The sequence below is a fragment of the Leptodactylus fuscus genome, chromosome 5 (genome assembly GCF_031893055.1).
Source record: "Leptodactylus fuscus isolate aLepFus1 chromosome 5, aLepFus1.hap2, whole genome shotgun sequence".
Lineage (NCBI taxonomy): Eukaryota > Metazoa > Chordata > Amphibia > Anura > Leptodactylidae > Leptodactylus > Leptodactylus fuscus.
The window spans coordinates 194,166,887-194,182,415 of record NC_134269.1 but is presented as its reverse complement, the minus strand read 5'-3'; the positions used below and the strand labels follow the sequence as shown (position 1 = coordinate 194,182,415).

The 15,529-nt window shown below is 42.2% G+C and overlaps 1 protein-coding gene across 1 annotated transcript in view; it reads right to left on the bottom strand.

Annotated features, from left to right (window-relative positions):
• The window catches only part of MGAT4B (alpha-1,3-mannosyl-glycoprotein 4-beta-N-acetylglucosaminyltransferase B), a 300,397-nt gene that overhangs the window by 118,678 nt on the left and 166,190 nt on the right, over positions 1-15,529 (bottom strand). Inside the window, exon 5 of the mRNA XM_075274976.1 lies at positions 7,744-7,790. Within this exon, the coding sequence (XP_075131077.1) occupies positions 7,744-7,790 (47 nt within the window). The remainder of the gene's footprint in view (positions 1-7,743; positions 7,791-15,529) is intronic.

Sequence of the window (15,529 nt, the reverse complement as noted above, 5' to 3'; positions counted from 1 at the left end):
CAAGGAGTTTGTATGTTCTCCCCGTATTTGCATGGATTTCCATCCCATATTTTAAAAAAGACATACTGATAGGGAAATTTATTTTGTACTTCTCTCAATGATAGTGTCCCTTTAGGGAGGTTGTCCAGGCTTACATTTTATTTTCTAATTTGGCCGGGGAAGGGCCATCTCTAATCCATGGTGGTGCCAGGTACCAAACCCTCAGTGATCATCACTTATCTTAAGGACTAGTCATCAATTTAAAAGTCTTATGAAACCCCTTTAAATAATAATCAATAAATTTGTCCTTGCGGCCCTAATTTTCCCACAACCTCAAAAAGGAGACCGGACGTTTACACATGGAGTCCAGCGGATCCTATTGACTATAATGGAGCCGCCGATGTCCATAGTTTTCACACTGTAAACATCCTCCCTGCAGGACTCTCCAATAGACATGAGAGCCCACCCTTAGCTGCGTTCAACCTTTTGAATACAAGTATGCAAGAAGTTAACCTGTTTGATGCCAGAGAGTAGTGTGTGCCTGTGTTTACTTTTTAATTACCAAAGTAGTAAAACCAAGTAAAAAAACTTTGAAAAAAACCCTTTAATTTATAGACACCTTAGACTTAAAACAGAAATAGAAAGTTTTCCACCAATACATTTCCCTCGCCAACAAATGTGCAAGCAGTAATTTTTATAATTTTCTTACTGGTTACTGTGACCTCTGAGATTTACAGAAACCCCGTCTTGTACGGGGAAGTTAAATGTGGAAAATGTGGATAATGTGGAGCTTGCTAAAATCCATGTATATAGTATGTTGCAGAAATAATCCCATTTAGAAGTACGGAATTGGATTTTTCAAATATTGCAGAAATTTCTACAAAGAATCCAGGACACTGAGGAACATTATCTTTTAAGACTCCATTTTTCTCCAGAATTTCAATGAACAATATCTTAGAAAATATTAAATTATATCATTTTGAAATGTATCATTGTGGAAAAAAATTTTTTTTTTCCGGTGAGTCATTTTCTCACTTTGACCACTTGATCTGTGACGTTTCCTTTTTATTGCCTTTTTCTTCTGTTCATCTCTGTCAAGGCTGCCAAATGTACAGATGCAGATTGGTAGAGAATAGGAATTATGTTATATAAAGCACTTAGGTTTTAAGTTTAATGGGCTGTGAGCAATTGTCGAGTCACCCATGTCATGTAAAGCTGGAACCCAAAATTAATTTCCAAAAAAAAATATCCTCAGAATAGTGGCAAAAATAGAAAGAGTCAAGAAAAAGAAAAAAAATCTAAAGTTTAAGCCGTAAGCCGCAGCATCATGTAATGGTACGGCTGCCACTTATATTGAACTACAGAATCTCAAGACCACTTTTAAAGTTAATATGGTTGAATACGATTCTATAGACATAGCTGCTATCTTCTCAGTACAGTCCCAGAAGGAGAAGAAAGCCTATTTTCAGCTAATTTAAATAAGAATAAAACAATGGTTTTGATAAAAATGGATTTGCAATGGACAATTAGAAAGGCGTGTTCGGAAAGTGTAGAATGTACTGTAATTAGTTTATTATCGATTTTCCTGCTGGCAGACTCCCTTAATGTGTTCAATATGATGTTCACACTGTATGGCTGTGCTGGTGAGGGAAGATTCTGGACAAAATCACTCTCCTTTCCCCTCTGACAGCCAACAAAATATTCCTTTACACCGCAGAAGTCTTCTCAGCTATACTGCCATGCTACTGCTTAGGCCGGGCTCACATCTGCGCCCCGTCATCCGCTGTTAGGTATCAGTCTTCTGCTGAAAGAAGACGGAAACCTGGCAGACAGTGTCCGGCCGTGAGCACCTGTGAGTGTTTTGTGCTCTCCACGGTGAAACCGTTTTGTTTTTAACCAGACCAAGTCCTGCATGTCCGACTTTGTGTCTGGTTAAAAAAAATGGTTTTGCCACAGAGAGCACTAAACACTCACGGGGGGGGGGGGGGGGGGGGGGGTCGACAACTTCGGGGTTGGGGGAGGTGCAACACGGTGGCTCAGTGGTTAGCACTGCACTGCTGGAGTCTTGGGTTCGATTCCTGCCAAGGACAAAAAAACATCTAAAAGAAGTTTGTATGTTCTCCCTGTGTTTGCGTGGCAGGGTAAATAGCTATTTCTATTAGTGGCTCAACAAGGATCACAGGATCAGTATGTGGAGGCCTGGTTGTGGGGAATGTGACTGAGCATGTGTGTCCACCAAACGTTAGGTTACCTGCAATTTTATACACCGCAAGAAAGCAGACATTAAGCTGAATTCAGCGCACTATTGGGTTTTCTGTTATATGCCCTGGGTGAAGAGCTATCGGTGCCATTACCGAGAGCGCTTCAGTGTCAGAAAGGCGTTTCTGACAGTCTATGAGGAATGTCCCTCCTGACAGAAGAGTCCATAGCGCTGTATTGTCAGAGGGGGCCCAGTCTTGACACTGATCAGTGAGGATTGTCCACCCAGTACTATGGATGAGTACCGTCAGGCGGTACCCCTCTGCATCATCGCTGGGCAGTAAGGAACGCCCTCTCACAGTACAGCGCTATGGACTCCTCACAGACTGTCAGAAATGCCCTTTTGACAGTGAAGTGCTATGGTAATGGCACCGATAGCTCTTTACCAAGGTCACATAATGGGAACGCTAATAGTGCGCTTTGTAGCAGTATATAAAACCGCAGGTGCCCGAGGACATGAAAGGTCCTCTTTAAACATATTTCTAAAGAATTTTTGGTGAGGGTTTTAAAATTTTTCCATGTCATCATCTGTATTTTAAAAAAATCCAAAAAATCCTGCAATTCTATCTTTGTCCACTAGGCAATATAATGGCAGACTTCCCGTTTTCTTCAGCAGTCCTCTAACTTACTTCATACACACGACAGCTGTGATTAGAAGACAAAGATTGAAGCAGTCACAATAGACAAAGTGAATGGGGTCTTCTCCAGACCATCGTGTCTATTGCCCATGACCCTTCTATAGGAAACAAAGTCACAGAACGATTTAGGCTTAGTGGCAAAAGTTGGAATTGCAAAATATTACAATTTTTTTTTTTTTAAACTATAGATGGAAAATTAGAAACAAACCACCAAAAATTCTAAAAACAATATGTTTAACATAAAAACGTGATTTTAACAAATGGTCATTTTCCGGCAACACATTCCCTTTCATTAGATGAACATGCCCACAGATACTTTTACCTGACATATAACAATACAGTTATGATGAACACAGCAGAAACAACAATGTCACAATACGCCTCTAACACATCAATCCTTCTGACTTGCAGATTTTTTGAAAGTCATAAAAGCTATTTTTTATTATTTAAGTGTTTTTTTTCCTCTTTTGATGCATTTAGGTTAAGCCAGAGCAGTAAAGTTAACACAGTTAAAAAAAATAATAGATAAAATCTCTCCGCCTGTGTATGATAAAAATCTCTCGGTCTTTAGGCCAATAGCTGGCGCTACCTTTAGGGTCAGGGTACTGCACCCAATGATGGATGACTTGTCCATCAAAACAGGAATAAAAAAGAAATCAATGCAGTGGGAACAAAGCACATTCTTAGATAACTGTGTAATTTCAGCGCCGCCACTACACAATGAACCCATTACAAGAAGCCCATTATCCTCTGATAACCATCCATTATGTGGCGTGTTGGCAGGAACTGCCCGTCACATCACATGCTGGAGTTCCAGCTCTCTAAAAGTGGCCTTAGGCAGAAGGGGAGTCCCTTTTTCACTTATGTTTGAGTTTCAAGAGGGTTTTTATTTTACAGACTGCAAAGTGATGAATGCAATGTCCTACACAGATCCGATGTGGCAGCTGGACCTTACTACACAGCTGTCTACATCTACGATGTTCATTCAGAATGTGTATACACAAAGAAATAGAGCTAAATATGTCAAACTGTCAATTACATAAAACTATACAATATAACATAAAAAGACTGTGCTTGGCAAGTACTAAAGAGGCTGCAACACTTCTCAGCATACTACAGTCTTTACAAACAGCTGATCAGCTGGGGCCCCAAGTGACAGTCCCCTGACGATCCTTAACTGAAGACCTAACCTAAGGATAGGTCATCAATTATTTAGCCTGGAAAACTCACACAGCCACTATACTATGTATGGAGCCATCTGATTCTGGTTCTGTACACTGTATAGTAGTGGGCTCAGCAGGAGTCCCAAAAAGCTGATCAGTGTGAGACCCCTCTAATCAGATATTAACCTGCTGTGCTGAAATTAGGCCATAAAAACACCAGGAAAATCCGTCAAAAAAGACTTTGCTTTTTCCAATAGGAGACCTAGCAAAGTATTAAAGGGTTTGTGCAACAAATGAGAATTATTTCCTATCCACAGGATATGGGATAAATGTTAGATTGATAGGGGTCTGACCACCAGCAATCAGAAAAACACAGATTCTATTGTTCCCTTGAATGCTACACTAAATGAACTGTTGGTGCGCATACATGGCAATGCTCCATGCACTTCTATAGGACTGCTGGACATTGTAGCATAGGAAAATATTGACATTTATACCCTTTAAAGAGGACCTTTCACCCCTTCCCCCCACCAACGCCAATTCTCTGCAACCTTCAATCTGTGTAAGGTGCGTCACCTACTGAAGGGTGCAAAGGATTGGAATGGATAGACGTGGTGAAAGGTCCTTTAGGAGTTCTCATGTTCTTGGAGTTGGGCGGTATTATATACCACTATAAAGCTGCAGTGCACTGAATTCAGTACACTGTCAACTTTGCCAGTGATCTTGGTACCATTAGATTCGGCTCCCCTCTACTATCAGGAGGGCAGGCCTAACTTCCCACTTCCGAGGACATGAAAGGTCCTCTTTGAGAATCAAAGCTTTTACAACAATGCCCAAGCAGCAGCTTTGAAAGAAGAAGTAATTCCCAGAGCTCAGAGGATTCTTCGTGTCTGTACCTACAACCTACTTCACTAATATCCATAGCTAAGTGCATATAGAGCTGACATGATGATTCATGGCAGTAATAATTGAGTCATTTGAAGGGTTATTAGGCCTCCAAATGCAATATCAATAGGTGGGAGGCGAAGCGAAAAAATGAAGAACACATCATGACCGCAAGCCTTTATAGATAGAGAGCAGGTAGATGTGCCATGGAGGAAAGATCAGGAAATGTCAGGGAGGTTACCTTCAATGCACAGACAAATACATTATCTTACTGTTTATAGGGCATCCACCATCAGAATTTAGTTTATGCACTTCTTACAGGTTCAGAGGCAAGAGCAGCTAAATTTGTGAATCAACTAAATAATCCTCTGGCCCAAACCACAAACGTTTTAGGAGCTACATACCGACAGCTGGATGACCAGTAGGTTCACCAAAACACCACCGTGCCCTCCTGAGCATCTGAGATATGAACTCATTTTAAGGGGTCAGATTCAATTTAGGAGTCTGGTCTGGGGTCTGATTTTAGGAGTCTGGTGATGGGGTCAATTCATTTTAGAGGGTGATCTAGAGTCTGATTAATTTAAGGGGTCCCTAATTTCCAGAATTAATTTTAAGGGTCTGATCTAGGATTTTAATTAATTCTAAAGTCTACATCTTCTGTATGGAGTGCTTACCCTAAGCAACATAGTCAGCAAGTACCAGAGCACTTCAAAGCAGGGGTGCTGAGAGCTGGACCCCCCACTGATATTTACTGATGGTGTGTCTTAGGCCCAGTTCACAACTGCATTCGGTGTTCCGTTTGGGGAGTCCACATGGGAACATTAAAAAGCGGTTAGCAAAGAAAGCACACAGACCCCATAGACTATAATGGGGTCCATATGTTTTCCGCATGGTATTCTCACGAATCATGCGGAGAGAAAAGTACTTCAAGCAGCATTTTTCTCTTCACATGATTCGTGCGGACACCGCGCGGAAAACACACAGATCCCATTATAGTCTATGACAGGGATGGGCAATTAATTTTCCCATGGGCCCAAATAAGAAATTGTAACAGAGGGCCATCCGCGCCGCAGCAAATTTAGCTCCACCCACTTCTCCGCTGACTCCGCCCATTCTCAATAATTTTTCCATGTGCCCCACAAAGTATAATCCTCCTACAGTCACCCTAACATTATACACCCCCACATTATAACGTTTCCCTCCAAATGTCCCACAGTATTAAGTCCCTTTCCTGGTGCCCTAGTATAAACCAGCAGAAACTAGAGGGGACATTAAACTGGGGCAGCTGGAGGGGGACATTAAACTGGGGGCAATTAGAGGCATGTCCCCCTCCAGTTACCTCCCACGGTTTAATATCCTCCTCCAGCTGCCCCAGTTTAATGTTACCCTCCATCTGCCCCCTAGTTTAATGTCCCCCCTCCATGTGCATTCAGTTTAACTGCCCCCCTACATCTGCCCCTAGTCCTCCCTCTTCATCATTCAGCAGCCCCCATTGCTGGCAGCTTGCAGCAAGCACACAGTCCCGTGTGGCTCCGCCCACTAACGAGTCATAGCCTATCCTGGTGATAGGCTGTGATGACATCATCACAGGTCCTTGTAAAAACTTCCACTAGCTGTGCGGGCCACATAGAGACAGTCAGAGGGCCGGATGTGGTCCACGGGCCGGACATTGCCCAGGTCTGGTCTATGAGGTCTGTGTGCTTTCTTTGCTATGAAAAAATAAATAAATAAATTGTTGGCTTTGGAAGATGTGGAGTAAAATTCAGAAACATAAATATAAAAATTGGCTTGACCTTTAAGGGGCTAAATAAGCAAATCCCTTAAAGAGAACCTGTCGGGTCTATTTGGGACACAATCACCCAGTGTCCAAAATTGTCCTATTTTTAATCCAATTGTGGCCACATTAAAAAAAAAAAAAAAACCATTACACTTACCTACAGATGAGTCTCATCGGACTTCTTTCTGGTGCTCCCGGCGCCTGTGCAGTTCCCAGTGAAGCCAAGGATGTACACCCCTGGTTTACTACGCGAGTGCTGGAGGTACGGGGCATGTGCACTGAAGCCAATGTGTACTCCTCTGGTGGCTTCAGTGAAAAACTGCGAGGAGTACAGCGGAAAAAGGATTTTTTTTTTTTTTTTCAATCACTGACACCTATGGGTCATAAGGGCCAAGGGGCCCTAATGGAATCCCTTCAAAAGCTTAGTTGATATGACCATGCCCTGTTTTGCTCCATATTTTGAGACGCTTTTTTTTTTTTGTTTTGTTTTCCATCGCCTTAATTTTTTCTGCTCCTTTCAGAATCCTAAACCCTACTTCTGTTTCAGAACTTGTTCTTCTCTATCCATTATTTTTTTTCCCTTGTGCAAATACTCAATTCACCTCCTGCCAAGGAGGTTTATTGCTAAAGATTATATGGTTAACTCTCCCCAATAGGATTCCTCTAGTAAAATGCTTTATGAAGCAGGTCCAAATTCTTTCATCCAATCCATTGAGAAGACTTTTACTTCTAGATTGCAGTGTGCAAAATGCTTAAATTAAAACCACAGAGTCCTGCCAAGCGTTCCCATAAACGTTCCCAAAAGCTGTGCTAACATTTCAAGGGCATTGCAAAGAAATATCTGTGCTCATAAGAATGTGAAATGATGGTTCACCCCATTCGTATGCTCAAGCCCCTCTAGACACACAACACTTGATGTTAAAATTTAGCATTTTGGACTTGTGCTGAGGAGAAATGTGTATTCTCATAAAATGTAAATCGATGCAAGTACGGAGAGGCACATAAAAATAAAAACTAGGGGAAAAAAACCCAAAAAACTTACAGGCTTTTTATGTTGTCAGCCACGGAGGTCGCATACTGCGCATCAGTCTGCAAGACAAAGCAGAAAGTCATACATTTACAATAAAAAATATCACTTGGAATTCAATAATATGTTGTATAATTTAGGCCTTATGTGCGCTCCTGTCTACTTGTAGGAAGAAAACATGTCCGCCAGCATCTCCAATGCAGTTCTATTTCCTGACACCAATGCTGACAGCATCTTGTATCAACTAGATACATGGTGTAGTATATATATATATATATGGCTGTAAGTGCTTGACACCTGGGTTTGTGGATATAAGGAGTAATATGTATCAATGTCAATATAAGAACTATATTGGAGGGTATGAGCGCTTGACACCAGGGCGGGTAGATATGGGGTACAATAAGTATCAACGTCAATATAAGGCCAGGTTCACGTGTGTTGGAGGCTCAGTCGTAGAAAACACTGAAAATTGGCGGTCTAAAAAGTCCTGCACGGAGGACTTTTTTCGCCACCACTTTCAGTATGGAATTGGAAGACCCATGATAGTCAATGAGATCCATAGGTGTCCATGTGTAACCGTTGTGTTGTAGCAGTCCGACTCTCTGATGGGCCCAAATTATGGAGAGCCCAGCGCTAGTGTGAACCAAGCGTAAGAATTACAATGGAGATACTGGCAAACTTTTTCCCTTTAAATACTTGGTGGCTGATGTGATATTGGACTGTTTGACCATTGTATTTGACATCTATACCTGAACTGGTGCTGCTCAGTTTTTGATGTTCCTAATAAATATTGTCATCTCAAAGGGACCCTTTTTTATTTATTTATTTTTGCTTCGGTTGAATTTGAAAATCTATTCAGGGCTCGTTCACATCAGGGTTGTGAACTCCGTTATGCAGGTTTCCGTTTCCTGCCTAAAACAGAGGAAGGAGACGGAAACCTGCAGGAGTCTCTCTCACCCATTCATTTGAAAGGGTGAGAGAGATGTCCGGCCGTGAGCGTTTTATGCTCTCCGCCGCGAAACCGGGTTTTATAATCCGGACACAGAGTCGGACATACAGTACTCTGTGTCCGGATAAAAAAAATCCAGTTTCGCGGCGGAGAGCATACAACGCTCACCGCCGCGCACGGTCGGACCCGGTCTGTGGTTTCCGTCTTCTGGCATGCAGAAGACGGAAAGCACAGAACAGAAAGAAGAACGCAGGTGTGAACCTAGCGTCAGTGTTCAGGGACCTTAAATGGAAAGAGGTCTCTAATATATGGGTCTCTGGTTTGGGAAATATTAATATTATCAAGGTCCACAACGGTAAGTTGATTAGAGATTTCTGCTGATGAGGACCCCAGTATTCAGCTGTACTTTTTGAAAGAAACATTTGAGGGGCGTTCACACTTGCGCTTCTGTCCGCCTGCTTTGATTCCACTGAAATTGCAGAAAAACACCTTGGGGACGACTTGCATATGGTCATTTCAATGGGTTTTTAAAGCAATCCGCAGGTGTTCGTATGCAGCCTGTCCGCTGTGAAATCACTTTTTTGGCATGGACACAAAGTCGGACATGCAACACTTTGTGTCCAGCCAAAAAAGCGGTTCCACGCCAGAGAGGCTGCATACAGATACCTGCGGATTGCTTTAAAACCCCATTGAAATGAATAGGTTTTTAAACTGACTGCATGCAAATCGTCCCCAAGGTGTTTTTCTGCAATTTTGGCAGAAGCGCGGCGGGCGGCCAGCAGCGCAAGAGAGCTTTTATTTTATCTTTCGTAATAAATAATATCAAGAATATAAATAGAAAATAGATATTACATTTGGCCTTTAAACCATTGCAAACATTTGTTAAAAATTTCATGAGGATGGACAACCTATTTAATTCCAAAAATGTTTCCCAAAATGTTCACGCCATCTAGTACTTCTTTGTACCTTACTTAAGAGCTGGGCCAAGAATATTTATTTATGGCGTACCCTGAGGATATCTTATTATATCTAAATATATAAGTGTGGGCTGACAGGCGACACCAACAAGGGTAAGCTGTGCAGAGCGGTTTCAGATGGCTGTATTATACACAGCATGGAGCAGCTGGTTCCATGCCCTGTATGGTAGCCGGGCTCAGCGTCCATTGAAATCAATGAAGTAGCGATGTCCGGGCACTGTACAGGGACTACAGCCAACAGTTTCCAGCTCCATGCTATGCATGCATATGGCCCCATTCAGCTGATCTCCCCTCCGGCCTGGAGCCGATCATTGTCATCATCACTAACGCATTTTGAGAACAAGCTGGTAAACGGGCAAGTCTTCTCGCCTACAGTGGCGTCGCTAGATCCAGTCATCCCCGCGATATCCGCACGCACCTTTATTTAAGCAAAGCCTTCAATCTTTAAGCAGCGATTAATGCAATGAATATTAGAAGTGGATACATTTCACTGCTGTGTAGTAAATGGGTCTCTGTCACCGCTGTAGATAAATTGGCTTCTGAAATTCGATTTATTTTTTTGATCTCTGGCAAACAGTGTGTCTTAAATTCACAGATACGTATCAATCATGCCCAGCGTCTGCCAGGAGCTTGAGAACAATATTCTACTGAAGAGAGGGGAAAAAAGTGGAAATAAATATAAAAGTGCCAACAAAAAGCTTGACACATATTGCTCAAGACAGAAAAAATGCTTCTTGTTCCAACTTGAGCTGAAGCAATGTCTCAGAAGCTGAGGAGAATTTACTGCTGTACTGATAGGGGAATGCCCAAAATACTTCAGCCTTATGATGTGTTTGCACAGCTATATTTACAAAGAGAAAACACAGCAACGCTGCCATTAATCATAAAGAGGCACTTATGTCGCGTTGGCGCTGGTTTCCGAAAAACGATATTTTGAAGTAGCGCACTACCTTAGAAGTCCTGCGTCTGTGGATAAGCACTTCAAGCACAGGAGGTATTACCCTCAGCCTAACAGAGTGCTGCAAACCCCATCCAACTGTATAAACTAGACTGTCATTAAAAAACAGAACAGAGCCCGACAACAACAAGCTTTTTAGGACAAACTGCCTTCAAAGTTCTACAAAAGATCATGATCAAGATAAATGGCTGAACGTATCATGATAGCAAGAAAGACATACAACAAAAAGCCTGATCTCTGCCATTAATTGATGAGCTATCCTTAGAGAAGTCATGAGCTGAAGATCCGTGGGGGTCTGACACCCGGACCTACACAGATTAGCTGTTTATAGCATCAGCAGTCCTGCCTGAATGCCACTTCCACTTCACAGGCCATGTGACATCACATTCATTGGTCACATAGGCTGAATGCAGGTCAGTCCCATCCTAGTGAATGGACTGAATAGCAATACGAAGCCCAGCCAATAAACAAATGTACAACCCTGTGCTTGGCAAGTACTTTCGAAGCTGCAGCACTGGAGCCCGGGTATCAAACCCCTTCCAATCTCTAACTGATGCCTAGTACCGTAGCTAGGAATGGCAGGGCCCCAAGGTGAACATTTGACATGGCCCAACCCACCCCCTCATCCCAAAGTCCTGCATGCACTATACTCCAGCATATAACTGCGTATTTAAAAAAAAATAAAAATAATAATCAGCAGCGGTAACGAGTGTTGCCGGGCCCCCTAATGTTCCGGGCCTTGTGGCAGCCGCTACCGCTTCTACCCTGGTCGTTACGCCCCTGTTGATTTCCTATCCTGAGTATAAGTCATCGATTATTTAGCCTGGAAAACCCCTTTAACAATGTTTTAATACAGCAGTTTTTGGAGACCTGTAAGGGCTAGTTCACACGGGGCAAAATGGTCAGGATGTTGATGTGGAATCCGCGTCAAAATCCTTCTCAAAAATACGCCTCCCATTGAAATCAATGGGAGCTGGTCATTTTCTTTTTCTGCGAGTGATTTGTTCCTGCTCATGGAAAAAAGAAGCAAGCTCCCTTTCCTCAGGAGGATTCCGCGGTTGCAGACGTCTGCCTCGTGACATCACTCTCCTGACTAGGCCCATTTATTTGGACCTAATCCGGAGTGGAAAGCCATGACTGGATGCCAGTGCACTGTGGCTACCTAGTGTACACGCAGAACCCCGTGTACACTAGCCCTAAGATGTTTCTTTGCTGCTTCTGTAGTAGTTGAAGATTTTCAGCTTGTGATTCAGTAGCAGAAAATTTGTAGAATAAACTGAGATAGTCACTGGAATGAGGTCCGGAATATCCTGCAATAACTCTCGCTAGGACAAAGCAATATAGTTATAACAATTTGCAATGTGCTCTTCAGTATATGGCGCTTTAGACAAGTTTTGAGCTCCTGGAAGTCGGTGACACGATACATGCGCAATTTTGCCTTTCGTGTAGCTCTTTGACATGTTGAATAAGATCTCCCAGTGCTAGCCATCTCAGAGGTTCATAGGTGACTGCTCCATACAAGGATAGAAAGTCATCAATTGTATCCTGCAACAGTTTTGAAGACCTCCACCATTAGAAGGGATCAATGTTCCCTTCTTTTCCAGTTTCCATACTATACCACCACTCTTTGAGGGTATGGGACAAATACCATCTGACATCACTTACACGAACTGGTAACCCAATAGGTTTGCACCATAAAGACATGCTGGTCAATACTGTGGGCCGCCATCCTGATAAGAATTTGAGTGAAGGGGTATGCACCCAGAAGTCACAAAAGGAGGTTAAATACTGCCACGCCTGTCCAGCGCCTACCTCCTTGCTCCAACGCAGGGGCATCCCGGATAGTTTGAAGATCCATATACTGAAGAGCACATTGCATCTTGTTTCATTTAGAAGGTTTTGCCCAAATGAGAGCTAATACAGAATATTCGGGGCCTCTTACTAATGAATCTTTTTGCAAATCCCAGATGACATCCCCTAAAAACTTAAAAATTCCTTTATGGCGCTCAACAAATCTCTAGCACATCCCTTCCAGCTCCTAAATGACATGTTTTAGGTTTAATAAGAATGCAGACATTTGCTAAATGTGAAAATAAGCACGAAAGAAAACCAATTTATAATAGAGATCTGCATACAACCGCAAACGTAGTCATGGCAATCAGAATGAAATCGCCCGTTGTTTACATTGCTGCCTACCTAGCAAATGGAGCACAATAGAAAAGATTTATATAACAAAGTGATTTCTCTTTATATTTCTCAACAAACTGCTTTTACTTAAAAATAAATAAAAAATAATAATTTTTGAAACTCTTTAAATGTGAATTTTCTATGAAAAGCATTCACATGAATGGGACAATGCCGCGATATACAGAACAGCCAAAACAAAAAGTATGATATTCTGAGCAAATGATGTCTGGGACCCGGGGCAAGACAATAAAAGAGACCACAGCCCCTACTAAAAACAAAAAAACTTGGGTGCCATGAGTTGTACCCCCACAAGTTTAAAATTGACTGACTATCCTGCCTCGCGGTTTTCCAACCGTAATACATCTGCATTCAAGGCTTGGAAGCATAGAAATCCACAGACTGCATGTGAACATATGTCACAAGTGGAAGACGTCCTTTACACCCCTGGGGGGGGGCAAGTGGAGGGAGTCCTTAGGAATTCCCTGGTGGGAGCAAGTGGAAGAGCTCTTAAGGACCCCTCAAGGGGGGGACCAAGTGGAAGAAGTCCTTAAGACTTCCCTGGTGAGAACAGGTAGAAGAAGTTCTTAGGACCGCCCTGATGAGAGCAAGTGGACCAAACATTTTGGCTATAGCTACATAGCAGACGTAATTGTTACACATAGGAGAAAATAATGGAACCCTGAACATACGAGGATCCAGTTTTCTTCTACTTGGGGAAATCACTGGATGATTTGTCAGCAAAAAGACTCCGTGTATCTCTCCTGGCTGCAGTAACACTTTCCTCACATTACTGTGACACTGGGCTAGAGCTGACATGATGTTTTCTGCTACAGAGGCATTTTTTCGGGACTCTGTGACTGCAGTGTTAATGCAATTACCACATAGCAAGGCACAGGCGGGCGAGGATGGCGGGAGAGAGACCAACCGTAAATAAAGGGAAAAAAAAGACTATTCCATCGGTCTGTAACAGGAGTCTGAGGCTGATTAATTCCTGGGCGCTCGCCTTCCCTGATCTCTTATCTCACAATTCATAATTGGTTATCTGCTGAAAGACGCAGGGAGAAAGTTAAGGAAAAATGAGTAGTCTATAGTACAGGAACACCAAACATAGGAAAGGTACAACAAATTTAACCTGGCACCTTTCCGTGGATCCTATTTCGTCTCATATTATATATAAACTTAGGAAATGTATATTATATATATATATATATATATATATATATATATATATATATATATATATACACATACATATACACACACACACATATATATATATATATATATATATATATATATATATATATATTTTTTTTTTACACAAAAAAATCTTTGTGTAGTACAGGAGATAAGCAATTTCCCCATCCTTCTCTTTACGATCCTGTGTCTAGGTCTAAGACAACTGGTTGCAGCAGGAACCTCTCCCCCCCAACTTTCCCACCAACCCAACATCACCTACTATTGTCTGTAGTAGAATCTACACTGGGGACCCTTTGCCACCTCCACTTCTTAGCTTCTGTTAAGAGGTTCCACTACACTGACTCTGGCACATTTGGACTTTTTTCTATAACCCCACCATTGCTGAGAAAACAATGCAGTTAGTTTTGGTACAGGATATGCTACTTTGGGAGTCTAGTATCAAGTGGGCAGTGTCAGGCAGGAGCAGGAAAGGGGCCTGTGATTCAGAGCTCCCATCAGAGGCAGCCAGTGTCAGAGTACAGAATCACACCTTATCTGCTCCTACATTAGAGAGTCTAGTTACAATATAAAACACCAAAACTAACTGCAATGCAATTCCCCAAAACAAGTGTGCTGGAATCAGTGGCATGGCGCCTAATAAAGGATTAAAAGACCTTGGCAAAGTCCCAGTCCTCAGCCAGAAATGGAACAGGTCAGCAGGGAATTAACCTCTGTGCTTTATGCAGAATTTTAACAAGACTGTTTTAGGAACATGCAGAAAATCGTGTAGACTGGCAAAAGTTACCTTCCTAGTCACCAAATAATTCCAACCCTTTCCAGAGTGTGCGTTATATAATTTACCACAGATTACCTAAAACTTGTAATTTAGATGTTAAAGAGGATTTTTATTATTATTATTATAGTTTATTTATATAGCACCATTAATTCCATGGTGCTTTACATTTGGGGGTTACATACAATACACAGAGTATACAGGTAGATATAATACTAACAATGACCGACTGGCACAATGGGGTAGAGGGCCCTGCCTGTGAGGGCTTACAATGATTTCAAATTGATTTTTCTTACTGATGATCTACCACATCCCATACAGATCAGTCCAAGCAGCTTCAGGTGCCAGATGCTGTTAGCAATGGGGAGTGAATGCGCCACTACTCCTAGAAATAGGAACGGTGCTACAATACACCAAGACCACCACTATGTAGTAGACCAAGCTGCTGCAGTGCTCCTCTTACGATAGGTTCACATTAGTGTTCGGGTCTGCTTTGGGGCCCTGTCCCCTATAAATGGGGACTGCCGGGTTTCCGCCAGGTTTATACTGAAACTACCAGTCTTTTCTCTCGGAAAACAAAATATAAATGACTGTATACAGCCCACTCACGTTTGGATGTTATCAATCTTCAATAGTTATACGTCTCTCTTGTGGAGACAATGCAATGGATGCAACGGGTCAACTCCTCCGGTCAGGGCAAACAATCCACAGGCAAAAGAAGTTAAAGATCCAGAATCCCAGGTCTTGTAAATAAAACT